This window comes from Nanorana parkeri, unplaced genomic scaffold (assembly GCF_000935625.1).
Source record: "Nanorana parkeri isolate BGI_ZX_2015 unplaced genomic scaffold, ASM93562v1 scaffold1413, whole genome shotgun sequence".
In the NCBI taxonomy this organism is placed as follows: Eukaryota; Metazoa; Chordata; class Amphibia; order Anura; family Dicroglossidae; genus Nanorana; species Nanorana parkeri.
In genome coordinates this window covers 207,494-222,753 of record NW_017307681.1, presented here as the reverse complement: position 1 = coordinate 222,753, position 15,260 = coordinate 207,494, and the positions used below count along the sequence as shown (strand labels likewise).

General features: G+C 45.3%; 1 protein-coding gene across 2 annotated transcripts in view; it reads left to right on the top strand.

The window, feature by feature from the left end:
- SCARA3 (scavenger receptor class A member 3) overlaps positions 1-9,059 on the top strand; it is a 45,590-nt gene extending 36,531 nt beyond the window's left edge. For both annotated transcript variants that reach the window (XM_018569865.1, XM_018569864.1), the window contains exon 6: positions 8,516-9,059. In XM_018569865.1, coding sequence (XP_018425367.1) covers positions 8,516-8,970 — 455 coding nt within the window. In that variant the 3' untranslated portion in view covers positions 8,971-9,059. The remainder of the gene's footprint in view (positions 1-8,515) is intronic.
- The last annotated feature ends 6,201 nt before the right edge of the window (positions 9,060-15,260 follow it).

Below are 15,260 nucleotides of genomic sequence, written 5' to 3'. Positions count from 1 at the left end.
AGTTTTACTTACTTTTTTATCACTTTTTTTATTTATTTTTTTAATTTTTAGCTTGTCGTTTACTTTTTTTTATTTTTTTGTATATTTTCTATCTTATTATTGTTTATTTATTTTTTACAATTACTTTCTTATTATTTTTTAATATTATTTTTATTTTTTACTTTTTAATGACTTTTTTTTATTTTTTTTCATTTAATTATTATTTCTTATTATTTTTTTATTTTTATTTCTTTTTTTATCAATTTTTTTTCACTTAACTTTATTGCTATCACACAAGAGAAAACAATCCCCTGTGTGATAGCAATTGGAGGCAACAGGTTCTCTTTATTGACCCTGTCACCTCCAATACAGGAGTTCTAGCGCAGCGCTGTGCTGGAAATCCTGTCACAGCTGAGATGGGAAGAGCGCAGCAAGCACAGCTCTCCCCTCTCACTGTGTACATCGGCGGCAGGGACAGGAGACAGACTCGGCGGCCGGGGGGGACGAGCGGATTTCCCCACACTACATTTAGTCCTGTCTTCCCAAAGCAGGACTGAATGTAGAAGGCAAATGTAGAAGGCAACTTACCGCCCGGCACCCGGAATTGTATGTCCCGGGCGTCGGGGGACTCCACACCGCTGCCGCCCCTAGGCGCCCTGCTGCCCTGAGGCCTGGCCTCTGTGGCCTTGTTGGGAATCCGGGCCTGACTGTCCCTCTAGCATTCAACGCTAGGCAACAATGGGCAATTCAGCACCAGGTGTGATGAAGGAAGGAGCAGCAGGAAAGCATTGGGGAGTATCAATATGTTGAGGAGGGACGTCTTTGCAAAGACACTGCATGAGCGAGGTGAGAATGTCTTTTTAAGGAGCATGGGTCATAAGGTCACTCTTAACTTTACTTTATACCATGCTTCTAATAATAGAAGCCCCTTTCACTATGACTCAAGTCCCATTCATCCAGTAAACAGATGACATCTCTTTACTCTCCGGCTCTTACCAATGTGCCGGCATAATCTGTGCTCATTTGTTGTGGGCTGCGTGACTCACACTTATGGTGGATCCAGTGGCGTAACAATAGCCATAGCAGCCCTCCAGCTACTATGGGGCCTAGAGGTGGAAGGGTTACCCCATTAAGGATTGCAGAAGTTGCTGTTGACCCTGTACCCCCTACGACATTTCCAATCAAGAAGAGCAGACATCAGATGTACAGGAGAAGACTATGCAGACAGCTCTCCTGCTACTTGTACTTGATTTAGATTTGAAGGGGCCACCGTAGGCCGGAGGCCCCATCAAAATTTTGCTTTGGGGCCCCATGATCTGTAGTTAAGCCCTTGGGTGGATCACATTATTCTAAAAATGCATAATGCAAACCTTTCAAATGAGACCCCCGTACAAACTTTCTACTTGCTACAGAAGCCACCACATCCAAACCAATGTCAATCCAATTTTTGGTTGTGCGATGGAAGTGATGACATACAAACATAATGAGGGGAATTTATCAAAACTGGAGCAGACAAAATCTGGGGCAGTTGCCCGGGGCAACCAATCATCTCCTCTCTTCAGTTTGTTCAGTTAAGATTTGAAAATGAAAGAGAGAAGCTGATTGGTTGCCTTGCACAGCTGCTCCAGATGTTGATAAATTCCCCTCATTGCTGCTGTTTTGCGACGGCAATGCTGCGCTTCAAAGAGCAGGGAAGCTGACCTCACTGTAGGAGCTTTCTCTTTATATGAGGAATGAATGGAATTAGTCCACAGGCTCCTGCTAGGTAATAGGTACCATCTCAGGCAGCTTATCTTTTCATCTGCCTCCGAGTCCTCATTAAACATATACTATATGCACAAGCAGTGGCTCCACTTTGTAATCTAATGGTGATCAAAGAGATGGCGGGGAGATTGCAAAAGTACAATACGTCCTCCAAATCATCATTCACCTAAATGAGTTACGCTGAAACCACGCACTTTCGTATTGCTGGAATACTGCCGGGACAAGGTCCTTTAGCGCCCGAGGCAAAAAGGCCAAAGGCCCCCCCCCCCCCCCTCCTTTCATGTGCTGAAAAGTACAGCATTTCAGCAGCATTGATTAGCACAAGGCTTAACCTACTTACCAAGTACCTGAGGCTTGGTAACCAACTGAGGCTGAACCACCTTGGTTACCAAGCACCTGAGGCTTGGTAACCAACCGAGACTGAACCACCTAGGTTACCAAGCACCTGAGGCTTGGTAACCACCTGAGGCTGAACCACCTTGGTTACCAAGCACTGGAGGCTGAACCACCTTGGTTACCAAGCACTGGAGGCTGAACCACCTTGGTTACAAAGCACCTGAGGCTTGGTAACAACCTGAAGCTGAACCACCTTGGTTACCAAGCACCTAAGGCTTGGTAACCACCTCAGGCTGAACCACCACCCACCCCTGTTATTGGTGCTAACAGAAGATTAGGGGAACAGGGCCACCCAATTTAGGATGCCTAATGTTATAGGTCCAGTTATTTTCCTTTACTTGTTCTGGTCCTGTGAGGTGTGGAGGACCTACATTTTCCCCTATTCCCTGGCCTGCTTTTGGGTGACCAGCCCTGGTACTAGTGACCTGGTATGAATCAGCCAAGGATTTTTACTTTATAAAATAAAAATACTGGTAGTAAATTACAATTATACGGCCACATTAGACGTTTGGCCAACATACAATACATGATGTTGACATTGTTTGTAAAGCAAAAATACGGTTTTTGTATTAGCCATTGGGTTGCCTATCAAGTCTATCAGATATGCCGCAAATTGCCAACTGAAGTAGCAGGTTGACAATGCTAATGCTGCTAAGTGAGATGGCGACAACTTAGCGTTGTCAGCCTAAAACAAGAACATGCTGTTTCTGGCCTGATCGCCAGCTAAGAAACTTTATACCCGATTTACAAACAAAGATTTGTTCAATGCTGACTTCCAGTCAGGAGCAATATAATTATGATTGGAAGGTACTAGCCTACCTTGTGCCAAAACATTTTCCATTACATTATACAATCCATTTTTGAGCGTGTTCCTCTTTCGCCAAAAGGTCCCTCATGCTGCATGTTTAAAGGAGAACTATGAGGTGAGTGAAAATCAACCTGATTGTGTTCGGGCCGGTCCGCTATGCCCGATGGCATAACTGGCAAAGGTTTACATATTCCAAAATCGATCCGAGTAAGCAAGAACGTTTTGGCTTTAGATATACACTCACTGGCCACTTTATTAGGTACACCATGCTAGTACTGGGTTGGACCCTCCTTTAGCCTTCAGAACTGCCTAATTCTTCGTGGCATAGATTCAACAAGGTGTTGGAAACATTCATTAGAGATTTTGGTCCATATTGACATGATGGCATCACAGGCCCAAAGTGTGCCAAGAAAATATCCCCCACACCATAACACCAGCACTCTGACCTCAACAAGGCATTTTCCTCCACACAACTGCCGCTCACTGGATGTTTTCTCTTTTTCGGACCATTCTCTGTAAAGCCGAGAGATGATTGTGCGTGAAAGTCCCAGTAGATGAGCAGTTGCTGAAATACTCAGACCGGCCCGTCTGGCACCAACAACCATGCCATGTTCAAAGTCACTTAAATCCCCTTTCTTCCCCATTCTGATGCTCGGTTTGAACTTCAGTGAGTCGTCTTCACCACGTCTGCATGCCTAAATGCATTGAGTCGCTGCCATGTGATTGGCTGATTAGCAATTTGTGTTACCAAGCAATTGGACAGGTGTACCTAATAAAGCGGCCGGTGAGTGTACGTCAACCTTCGCGGTTGACAGCTTGACTTCGAACTGCCCTTCGGTCTGTCAAGTGTTAGCTATTGACTACCAGTGTGTATTTTATTATTACACTGTAAAGAATGTATTCCCATGCCTGTAAAGAATTCCACAAACACAGCAGAGATGTAACACCACACACCGGAACCTCCAGCATGGAACATAAAAAAAAACCTCAACCCGAGCCCGCGGCCCCTTGTCACGCACACGGCAATATATTACAACACGCATGATTTGTTTGCATAGTTTACATTTCTTTTTTTCTGCGTTAAAGCGGAACCGAAGTCTAAGAAAAAAAAATGGCAGCAGTATTTCTTTTTTTCTTTGGAAGAATAGTTAGATACCGTATTTTTCGCTCCATAAGACGCACTTTTTTTCCCCCTCAAAGGCGGTGGAAAATGTGCCTGCGTCTTATGGAGCGAATCCCTATCGCCCGACGCCCGGGAACATGCAGTTTCGGGCGCCGGGCGAGTAGTTTTTTGTACATTTAGCCCTGCTAAAGCGGAGCTAAATGTACAGTGGGAGCCGCTGCTCGTTTAATACAAGTGATCTAATCAGATCACTTCTATTAGAACCGAACGGCGGCGGCGATCGAGTCCGGGCCCCGTATCATGGTTTTCGGGGTCCCCCGCTCCTCTAGGAGCTCACCATAGAGCCCCTAGAGCAGACGAAGAACATCCGTTCTTCGTCTGCTCTGTGTGATCACTGAGACCGTGGTGCTGTAATCACAGCGCCACCTGTCTCAGCGGTCACTAACTGCAGCTTCTGTCATAGAACCTGTCACAGAACCTCTCTGCGTCCTATGGTCCGGTGCGCCTTATGGAGCGCAAAATACGATAGCTTGGAGTTAATTCAGTAAGGGAGTAGAGCATGTACACATACCTAAGTGAATTATTAGTTAGGGGCTGATTTATTACTCTTCTGCCCAGCTATACACTGCAGCTATACAGCACTACTGCCACTAGATGGCGCTGGGGAGCATAGAACGTTCCTGTACTAGCACCATCTAGTGGTGGTAGTGATGGGCTAATGGTATGCACCCAGCTGTGCGCTGGACAGAAGAGCTATAAATCAGCCCATGTGTGTGGTGAATGAGGTGAAGCTGTGCGGACTTTATACTAATTGCGTACACTGCCTGTTACGCATGGGGAGCGTAGCTGTACATAACTACCTGAAAACATCACAGCACCCTGCCCCAGTACTTCTCTTAAGAGCCATGATGCAAGCAGTGGGCTGGCTCTTGAGAGGAGTTATGCAAATATTATAATACCTTGATGGCTGGGTGTCAGTCTGCAGAAGTGGGGGTTCCTAATCAGGCTGCATTGGCATGCAAACCACCCTAGGTAACCCCCACATGTGATTCTGATCCTCCATGATTGAAAGAACTGAATGAAAGGGGCGGGGTCAGGGACAGTCAGGCAGGGGGGGAAAGAGCTAGGTGATACTGGATTGTTCTCCAGCCAGGAAATGAGGCGGGCTCTATCTGTCATGCTGCAGCTTTTAATGCACATTGTGAGAAGCTCCCAGTGTGCAGTGATATCAGAGGGAGCAAATTCAGTCCAGGAGAGGAGCCGGTACAACTGGAGGAGTTCAGCTATAAATTGTTGACATAAGGTATTAGCTGCATGGGGTATGATGAAGGTGAAGGATCCTAATCAATTCACACACATTTATTTTAATTGAATTTTATTATTTTAAATAAATATATCTGTTATATACACTATATTGCCAAAAGTATTGGGACGTCTTTACACCCACAGGAACTTTAATGGCATCCCAGTCTTAGTCCGTAGGGTTCAGTATTGGGTTGGCTCCGCCCTTTGCCGCTATAACAGCTTCAACTCTTCTGGGAAGGCGTCCACAAGGTTTAGGAGTGTGTCTATGGGAGTGTTGGACCATTTGTGAGGTCAGGTACTGATGTTGGAGGAGAAGGCCTGGCTCGCAGTCTCCGCTCTAATTCATCCCAAAGGTGTTCTATGGTGTTGAGGTCGGGTCTCTGTGCAGCCCAGTCACGTTCCTCCCCCCCAAACTCCCCCATCCATGTCTTTATGGACCTTGCTTTGTGCACTGGTGCTCAGTCATGTTTGCAATTTGCAGTGATACCTTTCTTATTGGACTAACATAATATTTTATAGACAAGCTTTATCTAGCTATAATCTATTTTTTTATTATTATTCTTTTTAATTATTGAATATTATATTAAATATTCTGTTATACTTTTGATATTTTAGAATATTTGTAATTTTTTTTTTAGATTTAATTTAATTGTTCATTTTTTTAATTAACGAAACAAGTATTACTTTTTGTGGTTTTTTTGGGGTGTTCACATTTGTTCACATTTGTTATACTTTCAGCATGTGTTATTTTCGTTCTTCCGTGATTATCATGCATGAGCAGAACATAACGACTTCAACAAACAGACATCTCTATGGTGTTTTGTAAAACTTTCCCTCTTTTCTACGTGCGTGCGGGAAGCGAGCTTTAGCTGCGTCCATCGAAAAAGTTGGGAATAACAAGGAGCCGGGAAATGTCTAAAGTAAACCGAGCCGCTGAGCCGCGCGGCCATAAACCCCTCGGAGTGACTCAGACTTCACAAGTCGTATAAGTCACTCTTCATTCTGTTCCACCGCCGGTGGGATGAACCGCCGCCAAGTCTGACATCACACAACACGGCTGACGGGCGAGAGCGGCGAGGCAGAGAATGGGGATTTATTTTTTTTCCACGCGGCAGATACCGTGATGGATAAAACACATTCGGTTACACTTTACAGGGTTATTTTTATGGGAAGCCGATGGCACTAAACGCTTCAGAAATACCTGCGACGCGTCAGGTTCGAGCCACTCCAACAATAGAGCGGGTGTGCCGGTTCAAGAATTTTAAATATCTAAACCCCGAATCAAAAATGTAATGTATTGCAGATTTCCGGTCCTGAGATGTGGTGGATCCTGCCAGTAATACTCTTCCTGTCTTAGGATGACAACGCTCACTCACTGTACTGTATCCATGGAGGAGCAGTGTTGTCACCCTAGGTTCTCCTGCTTTGGACTGCAAACATCACCTCCTGTTCTCATCTTCATAACATAGGGGGGTGTTGCTTTGTCATCCACAGAAGCTGGGAAAGTGACGACATTGCCGGCAGGATGGACCAGTATTCTTCTGTAGATACAGAATACACCGATCAGCCACAACATTATGACCACCCTCCTAACATTGAGTAGGTCCCCCTTCTCCTGACCCCTCCAGGCATCGAGTCCACTAGACCTCTGAAGGTGTGCTGTGGTATCTGGCACCAAGCCGTCAGTAGCAGATCCTTTAAGTCCTGTAAGTTGTGAGGTGATCGGTATCCATCACTCCCCACATGCGTGAATGAGTCTTGGCCACCCATGACCGCGTCACCAGTTCACCGATTTTCCTTCCTTGGACCCGGAAGTTGTGAGGTGATCGGCTTCCATGGACCGGACTTGTTTCTCCAGCACATCTCACAGAAGCTCGTTTGGATTGAGATCTGAAGAATTTGGAGGCCAGATCAACACCTTGAACTCAAAGTTCCATGGTCCAGCTCTGATGCTCACGTGCCCATTGTAGGTGCTTTTGGTGGTGGACATGGGTCAGCACGGGCACTCTGACTAGTCTGCGGCTACGCAGCCCCATACATGATGCTCTGTGTGTTCAGACACCTTTCTATTGAAGCCAGCATTCATTGTTTCAGTAATTTGATCTACAGTAGCTCTTCTAATGGATCGGACTTTACTCCCCATGTCATCAATGAGCCTTGGCTGTCCATGACCCTGTTGCCGGTTCACCAGTTTTCCTTTCTTGGACCACTTTTGGTCGGTCCTGACCACTGCAGATCGGGAATATCTCACAAGAGCTGTAGTTTTGAAATCAGTCACAATTTGGTCCTTGTCAAAGTCCCTGAAACCCTTACGCTTGCCCATTTTTTCTGCTTCCAACACATCAACTTCAGGGACCAAATGGTCACTTGTTGCTTAAAGCTGTCATTGTAATGAGATAATCAATGTTATTCACTTCACCTATCAGTAATCACAATGTAATGGCTGATCGTTGTATGTAGCCTAAAAAAGGAAAAGTAATGAAGCTGCCACATATACAGTAAGGCCTGTTAAGCTGAAGTGTATGACATACTTTTTTCTTGGGTTTGGATACACTTTGTGTTTTGACACAAAATGTAACCAGAGAACAAAACTATGTCAAAGAAGACCTAAAATTAGTACTAAAGTTCACATGCTCCTCTGCTCCTGGGTAGCCAAAAACAACAGTAAGGTCCATCAACAACTTACCTTTTTCCAGGACTGGTTCACCTTTGGGTTACTACGCAGGAATACTTTCAGGTCTGGGCTTTGTCTGGGGGCCTGAGCAGAGGCACCAGCTGCTTCCAGTTTATAAGTCAACCAGTGCCAATACCCCTCACAGATCTGTTACCCCAACCATGGTCTTAGAACTGGAGGCAATGGAATGTATCTGGAGGTGCCCTGGAAAAAGACCAACTCTAGTAAAAGGTAAGTAGACGAGGGGTCTTTTTGTTACTTTATGGCTATCCACCACGAAGGATGGAGAAGCCAATTGTATTTCCTCCTGATGCACATAAACATTGCAGTGAACCTGTGCCCTTATCTTCTGTCTTCAAAGCCCATGTTGCTGCCCTCAAAGGGGCAAAACGTTGGTGCCTGCTCATAAGGATGCACACGTTCTAAAATAAGTTTATATAATTAATATTATAATTTTTTTTAACAGGTTCACCAGGTCCACCAGGTCCAAGGGGATATAAAGGCGATGTAGGAACCAAGGGACCAATAGGTCTGAAGGGAGACAAAGGTGACACAGGTGACCTAGGTGTTCCAGGACCTCAAGGACCGAGGGGGCTAGAGGGCGATCCTGGACCTGCTGGAGAAAAAGGATCTATTGGAATTAAAGGTAGTTCTGGTGTTAAAGGTGAAAAGGGCAGTATGGGCCCACCTGGGCCAAAAGGCCAAAAAGGAACAAAAGGTGATGTAGGTCCTCCGGGACCTGAAGGCCCACCAGGTGACAAAGGACCTTCGGGTCTCCCTGGTGTACCAGGACTTCCAGGAAACAATGGATTACAAGGATATCCAGGACCAAAAGGATCTAAAGGAGAAGCTGGCTTTCCAGGAACTCGTGGATATCCTGGACCTCCGGGAGAAAAAGGACAATCCGCCATCTCAAAATGAATGTAAGACTGGAAGCAGATTTCTTATTGGCTAAATAAGCCTTCTTAACGTACAACTAAGCTGACTGGAAATGAAGGTCGCTGGCCATCTGTAAATGGAGTAACAAATGGGCATATATATCGCTGGTCGGGTGTTTTTTGCTCTTTAAGAAACTGTGCCAATGTAAATCATATAACAAAACAAGTTCCCCATAAAGTCTCTTATTCCATAATGGTGAACATAATATCTTCCACATTTTAATGAAATAGAAGTCATTTATAAATGTTCAAATTCCTTGTACCTGACTGTTAGCATCATTTTGCATTTCCACCAGGGGCGTAACTAGAAATCACAGGGCCCCATAGCAACATTTTGTACGGGGCCCGTGATTTCTAGTTATACCCCTTGCAGAGCCCACTCGAGATCCCACCTGAGGGTGAACTTGCAGGGCTATGCAGGTCACCCTCAGGTGGGCTAGTCGCACTCCTTACCTGTCCGCCTCCTCTTCCTCCACGGTCGCTGATGGGTTCCGCCTCCTCCTCCGTCGCCGGGCCCTCCTCCTTCTTCGTCACCGGGCCCGCCTCCTCCCCTGCTGCCGACCATGGGCCCCGCCTCCTCCCCCTTCACTGTCGCTGCTGGTTCTCATTGAATCTGTGGAGAGGAACGCTCTGCTACACAGATTACTGTCAGTGATCTGAACAGCGGCATGTTCGTCTTCAGCCGCCAGTGGAAGCCATCAGCAGAGGATCCCATAGCGACCCAGGCGGCCTGCATGGCATCTGGCAGAGCCCTACTGTGCCCCGGGCCCCATATCAGCTGCCTGGGTCGCTATGGTGTTACGCCACTGATTTCCACCTATTTAGTTGTTGTGTTACACTTGCCTGGATTGTTAAAAAGGCATTTCCCAAATTGTGGCATTTCCTAAAAGGTTTGTGGGCACGTGACCATCACACCAACATGAGCTTGTTGGACAATACATTCCAAAACCATGTGGACTAATATAGAGTTGCCTCCCTCAGCAGCTATAACAGCCTCCACTTTTCTTGGAAGGCTTTCCACAACATTATGGAGTGTGTCTGTGACACTCGGGGGCCTATATAACTAAAAGAGCATTTGTGAGGTCAGGTACTGAGGTTGGGCGAGAAGAACTTGCAGTGGGATAAGACCTGGCATGAAATTCATCCCAAAGGTGTTCAGTAGGGTTGAAATCAGGGCTCTGTGCAGGCTTCTTGGGTTCTTCTACACCAAACCCATTATGACATGTCTTTATGGAGCTGGCTTTGTGCATTTCCACCTATTTTAGTTGTTGTGGTACACTTGCCTGGATTGTTAAAAAAGCTTTTCCCAAATTGTGTTATACACTAAAAGGTTTGTGGGCAGGTGATTTATCACACCAGCATGAGCTTGTTGGACAATACATTCCAAAACCATGTGGACCAATATACTGTAGAGTTGCCTCCCTCAGCAGCTATAACAGCCTCCACTTGTCTTGGAAGGCTTTCCACAAGATTTTGGAGTGTGTCTCTGACACTCGGGGGGCCTATATAACTAAAAGAGCATTTGTGAGGTCAGGTACTGATGTTGGGCGAGAAGACACTGCAGTGGGTGAAGACCTAGCTCATAATGGGTAAAGACCTGGCATGAAATTCATCCCAAAGGTGTTCAGTAGGGTTGAAATCAGGGCTCCGTGCAGGCTTCTTGGGTTCTTCTACACCAAACCCATTATAACATGTCTTTATGGAGCTGGCTTTGTGCACAGGAACAGAAAAGGGCTTTTCCACACCACAAAGTTGGAGGCGCCTAATTGTCTAAAACATCCTTGTATGCTGTAGTATTAACAGTACCCTTCAATGGAAACTCCTGACTGATGCTGGAGCAAGATGGGCTCGGCCGGTGTGCACCCACCATTCTCTCTAGTGCTGCCGTGAAGTAGCGGTGATATTGGGCTATGGAAGTTTGGTAGCAAGCAGTGTCACAGTCAGGAAGCAGGCCAAGGTCACACCAGAATTTAGGCAGAGAGAGTACACGGGCAGGAACTCACCCAATGTCAAACCGGAAATAAAAGAAAAAGCCATGGTCAGGGACTAGCCGAGGTCAATAACAAGGAGGCAGAGCAGAAAGAAGTCCAAGTCAGAGTCAGCAACAAGGAAGCAAATCAGAAATGGGTTGAGGGTCAAATTGCAGGGTGACAGCTGAAGACCATCCAACAACTTCCCAGCTTAGTACTGTTCCATAAAAAGGCCTTCTGGTGCCAAGCCTGGAATTAGGGATGCACATCCCCTCGCTTGCAAACCCATGTATCCAAGCAACATGCCCACAAAGATTAGCATGCTCACATAGGTTAGCATTCATGCAATACCCCATGACAGATAAATGGTGGTTGCTTTAACTTGGCATTCATCATTTCTGCACTTTATAAGTTCATCATATCAGCCAGTACGGGAATTAGCTTCCAGTAACCCACAGCTACCAGGCAGATCCCAGCTCTATATATAAAATACAAGCTGATTGGCTGTCACAGGCAAAGTGTTGGAAGGAAAGTCACCTACACACACAAAGTCCGAACATAAATCTTAGTTCAATTTATTGAGGTATTGTCACATTAGTCATAAGAAGCCAACATTTTGGGGGCAGGTAGGGTTCGTCCTAAGGAAAGGACCCCAGTAGGCCTCAAAACATTAGCTTCATATAACTAATGTGATGATACCTAAATGAACTGAACCAAGATTTATGTTCTGACTTTGTTTATGCTATAGGGATGGGATCTACCAAGTTCAGCAAGGTGCCATCACTGCGAGCACCACCTTTTTAAAGGTCTTAACTCTGAACGGAGTGTAGGTGATCCACAACATCAGTACATGGTTGTCACAGGCAGACTTCTGTGACAACTTGAATGACTATACTTTCCACACAGTCATTTGATATTGCACATTTTAATTAAAGTCAGGTTGTCACATAGACTTCTACAGGGTGGACATCTCCTGCTGTTTCATAAAGAAAGTACCCGGAGAACACTCTGGAGAAGACTGGATTCTGGACAACTTTTGTGTGTTGGATCAGCTGATTTGAGTGGCATAGGAACAGGGTTGCAGAACAAGAAAGCGCTATTGGGTCCATGGATCTGAGATGGTGATGGGGGTGGTGGATAGGGGGCATCAAACCTGATTTAAGTATTTGTATCTATTTCTCCTTCACCGCACCTGAGGAGGAATGATGATGTGCTAGAGGAGACTTTGTCATTTAGTGTGGGGAGGTTGTCTATATGGCAGCAATTATAAATAATGAGAATATGGGAGGACTGGGGTCCTGTCAGAGTTCATAGCAGTTAAGCTGCACCTGCAGGCTGAATTTGCACTTTCATTTCTATGAGTCAGGGTTCATGGACTTCTGTTAATTTGGAATTTGCCATTAAATAGCTAATCATATTCAGTAACATTAATTTGGAATTATTCTGTCATTTTGGAGATGTTTCAACAATCAGCCTCATCTGCCTTGACACAATCCATGATTAATTTCTTCATAGCCAAAATAGGCCATGGTATAGGATTGGAGGACTGCTAGGGACCGCACACAACCAGCTACACATCATGTTCCTCTCCATTACTATCAAATCCCCATATATAGCAAAAGGTAGAGTAGCCCATTCTGGAATTGTACACCTAGAACTGAGCTGCTGAGTTGTTTGTCTACTGTTCTAGTCATTGGTTCTGGGTGACTCTCTTACAGCCTCTTTGCCCCCAACCTGGCCATTCTTTGGGTGACTACAATGTCTGATCTTTGTTATTATTACACTAAAGTTATGAAGTCAATTGTGGCAGGAGGAGGGATCCACAACACAGTTGGACAGGAAGTATAAATCTGGCCCTGATCTAGTTTTGAGAGCTCGGTCAGTAGTTGTAAGCCCAGGTGCTGAGTCCATTAGATTGGGGTCTCTCTCTCCCACTTGGAATACTCAAAGCTAAGAGGTATGCAGGAACAGAAGAAGGAATCATCACACGGAGATCTCACCACTAAAGTCACCGAGACATACAGATGCTAATATGTCCCTCAACCCCAACAGTCTTCTTCTAAATCTACAATATTTATTTGGGTGGATTGACTGTTTCATTACAATTTTTTTCCTGTTTGTATTTTTAAACAATTGTGCAACTGGATTGCACAAAGATGGCCTATCTCGTTGTTGTAGGGCACAGTCTGCTTTGTAATTGTACTGAATATCAGATTTATCACATAAAATAAATGTAAATTTGCTCTAAATAAAAAAGTAAGAAAATAACCGATGGTTTCTATTTGTGGAATTCTTACAACAGAAATGGTCAACCAGTTGATATACTGTATATAGTACTGTGAAAAGCTGGCGTAAACCCCATCAATCTTACAAAACAGTGCACCCAGCCAAATACTGTTGATTGCAAAACAATGAAGGCAATGAAAGATATTTTGAAACTTCAGTGCCGGTCCTTTTGGAGCCTAGTTTACAAAAAATGACCTAACCTCATATTAGGTACAGATGTGGGAAAAGAACATTGGGTATTAAGAGGAATTTAATTTAACTCAACTACAAGGAAACCTTTAGGGGGAGAGGCAGTTCTTTCTTCCTAGGGCAGCTTCTGATCCATAGAGAGGGGACTTCCTGGAACCCCCAAAATTTGGGGCACACATAGCTTCTTGTTTGCTATTCTGGCCCTCTCCTCCCATTCTCCACATCTTCCTATTGGCCACTAAACGCAACGGGTGGCATCATGGGTCAACGGGAAGGCACGGAGGATGGGAGGGCAAGGGCAAAAAAAAGCAGAATATTCCTTTAAGAGAGCAGCCATCTGCCTTGGCATCCAGTAGACCAGTTATGGTAATGTTATGGTAACACCCAGTGTTATGGTAATTACAAGTCTTATTACGCTAAATTATTAGTCATTTAATGCTTTTCCTATAAACAACACATTTGTACTAAAATTATGTCATTATAAACATCCAGTTGTCATGTATGCTCTGTTTATCACAAATGCCTGAAATTCCCATGTGGAAGTGAGACTCATTTTTAAGAAATATCTTTGAAGCATCAGTCCACCCAAAAACTGGTATTTCAGTGTTTGGTCAATGCTGAACGGTTAACTCTGAGGAACTCTGTTGGTGAGATCTCTGTGGTGAGTTTCCAGTTTTACACATCTGCTGCGCCCATTATGGGGGCTTCCCACTGTGCCTGCTGGGTGTTTCATTTATCTCATACTAGGGAAAATGTAACAGGAGGAGCTGGAACACACAAAAGTGGGCAGGAATACACAAAACTTCCAGGAAAACAGGAAATACAGTACAGGCAGTCCCCGAGTTACATACATCCGACTTACATACAACTCCTACTTACAAACAGGCTATTACTGTACAGCAAGGGTAGTTGTAATGCTACCGTGCTCGTGCCGACGAGGAGTGCCCACCTTTTTGGGTCTGGTTCGTAGTACTGTACGTACTGTAGCGGCCTCTAGAATGTCGCTATCAAATTTAGTGTATGTCTGGACTGTAATCAGCCTAGATACTGTTTATACGGAGTTCTGCATTCTACAGGTGTCCCTGAGTTTGCTGGATTGATTGCTCCTCCTGTTGCTGGGTTGGGCACTCAGCAGACAGTGAGGGAGGATCCATCCTCAGACTGTGACTTTGTGCCTGGCTCTAGCCAATCCCTGAGTAGGATGACTCAGAGGTATGGCTGAGGGCAGGTGATAAAAGGTTTGGGGACACTGTCCAGAGCTCTCCCTCCGCCCTAGGGGCCCTCCAAGGAGGAGGCCTGTGTGATGCAAGTGACTGGCCTAGGCCTCAGCACATGGCAGGCGAGAGGAGGAGGAGCTGGTGAGAGTTACCGTCTGGAACCCTGTAAGAGATCTCTCACCCTATTCCCAGGTGCTTGCTAGAGAAGAAGCCAGTGGTTGCTTTATAAGTCCAGAGATAGCCCTTCCTCTCTCTCTCAAAGTCCTGGACTATCCTGGCTGTCCGCTGTACTATTTCCATACTGGTCGCTCTTAAAGGACCATCGTTCTAATAATCTTAGCCGTTGCTACGGGCGATTACAGAGTCATCTGAAGCAATACCCGGGTATCCTACAGTCCCAAATCCTCTCTCCTGTTGAACCTGCAAATAAATACTAAAAAGACCCTATGACTTGAGCCTGTTCTGTTCCTGAGTGTCGGTGGTGCTGGATCTGAGTGAGGGGGCCGGTGGCATAGCAAACAGGTAGGAGAACCCTAGTTCATATTCAGCGGTTCCTTCGGGGGTGAGCGCTACAGTACATTACAGGAAGTTGGCTCTTGTTAGACTTGCAG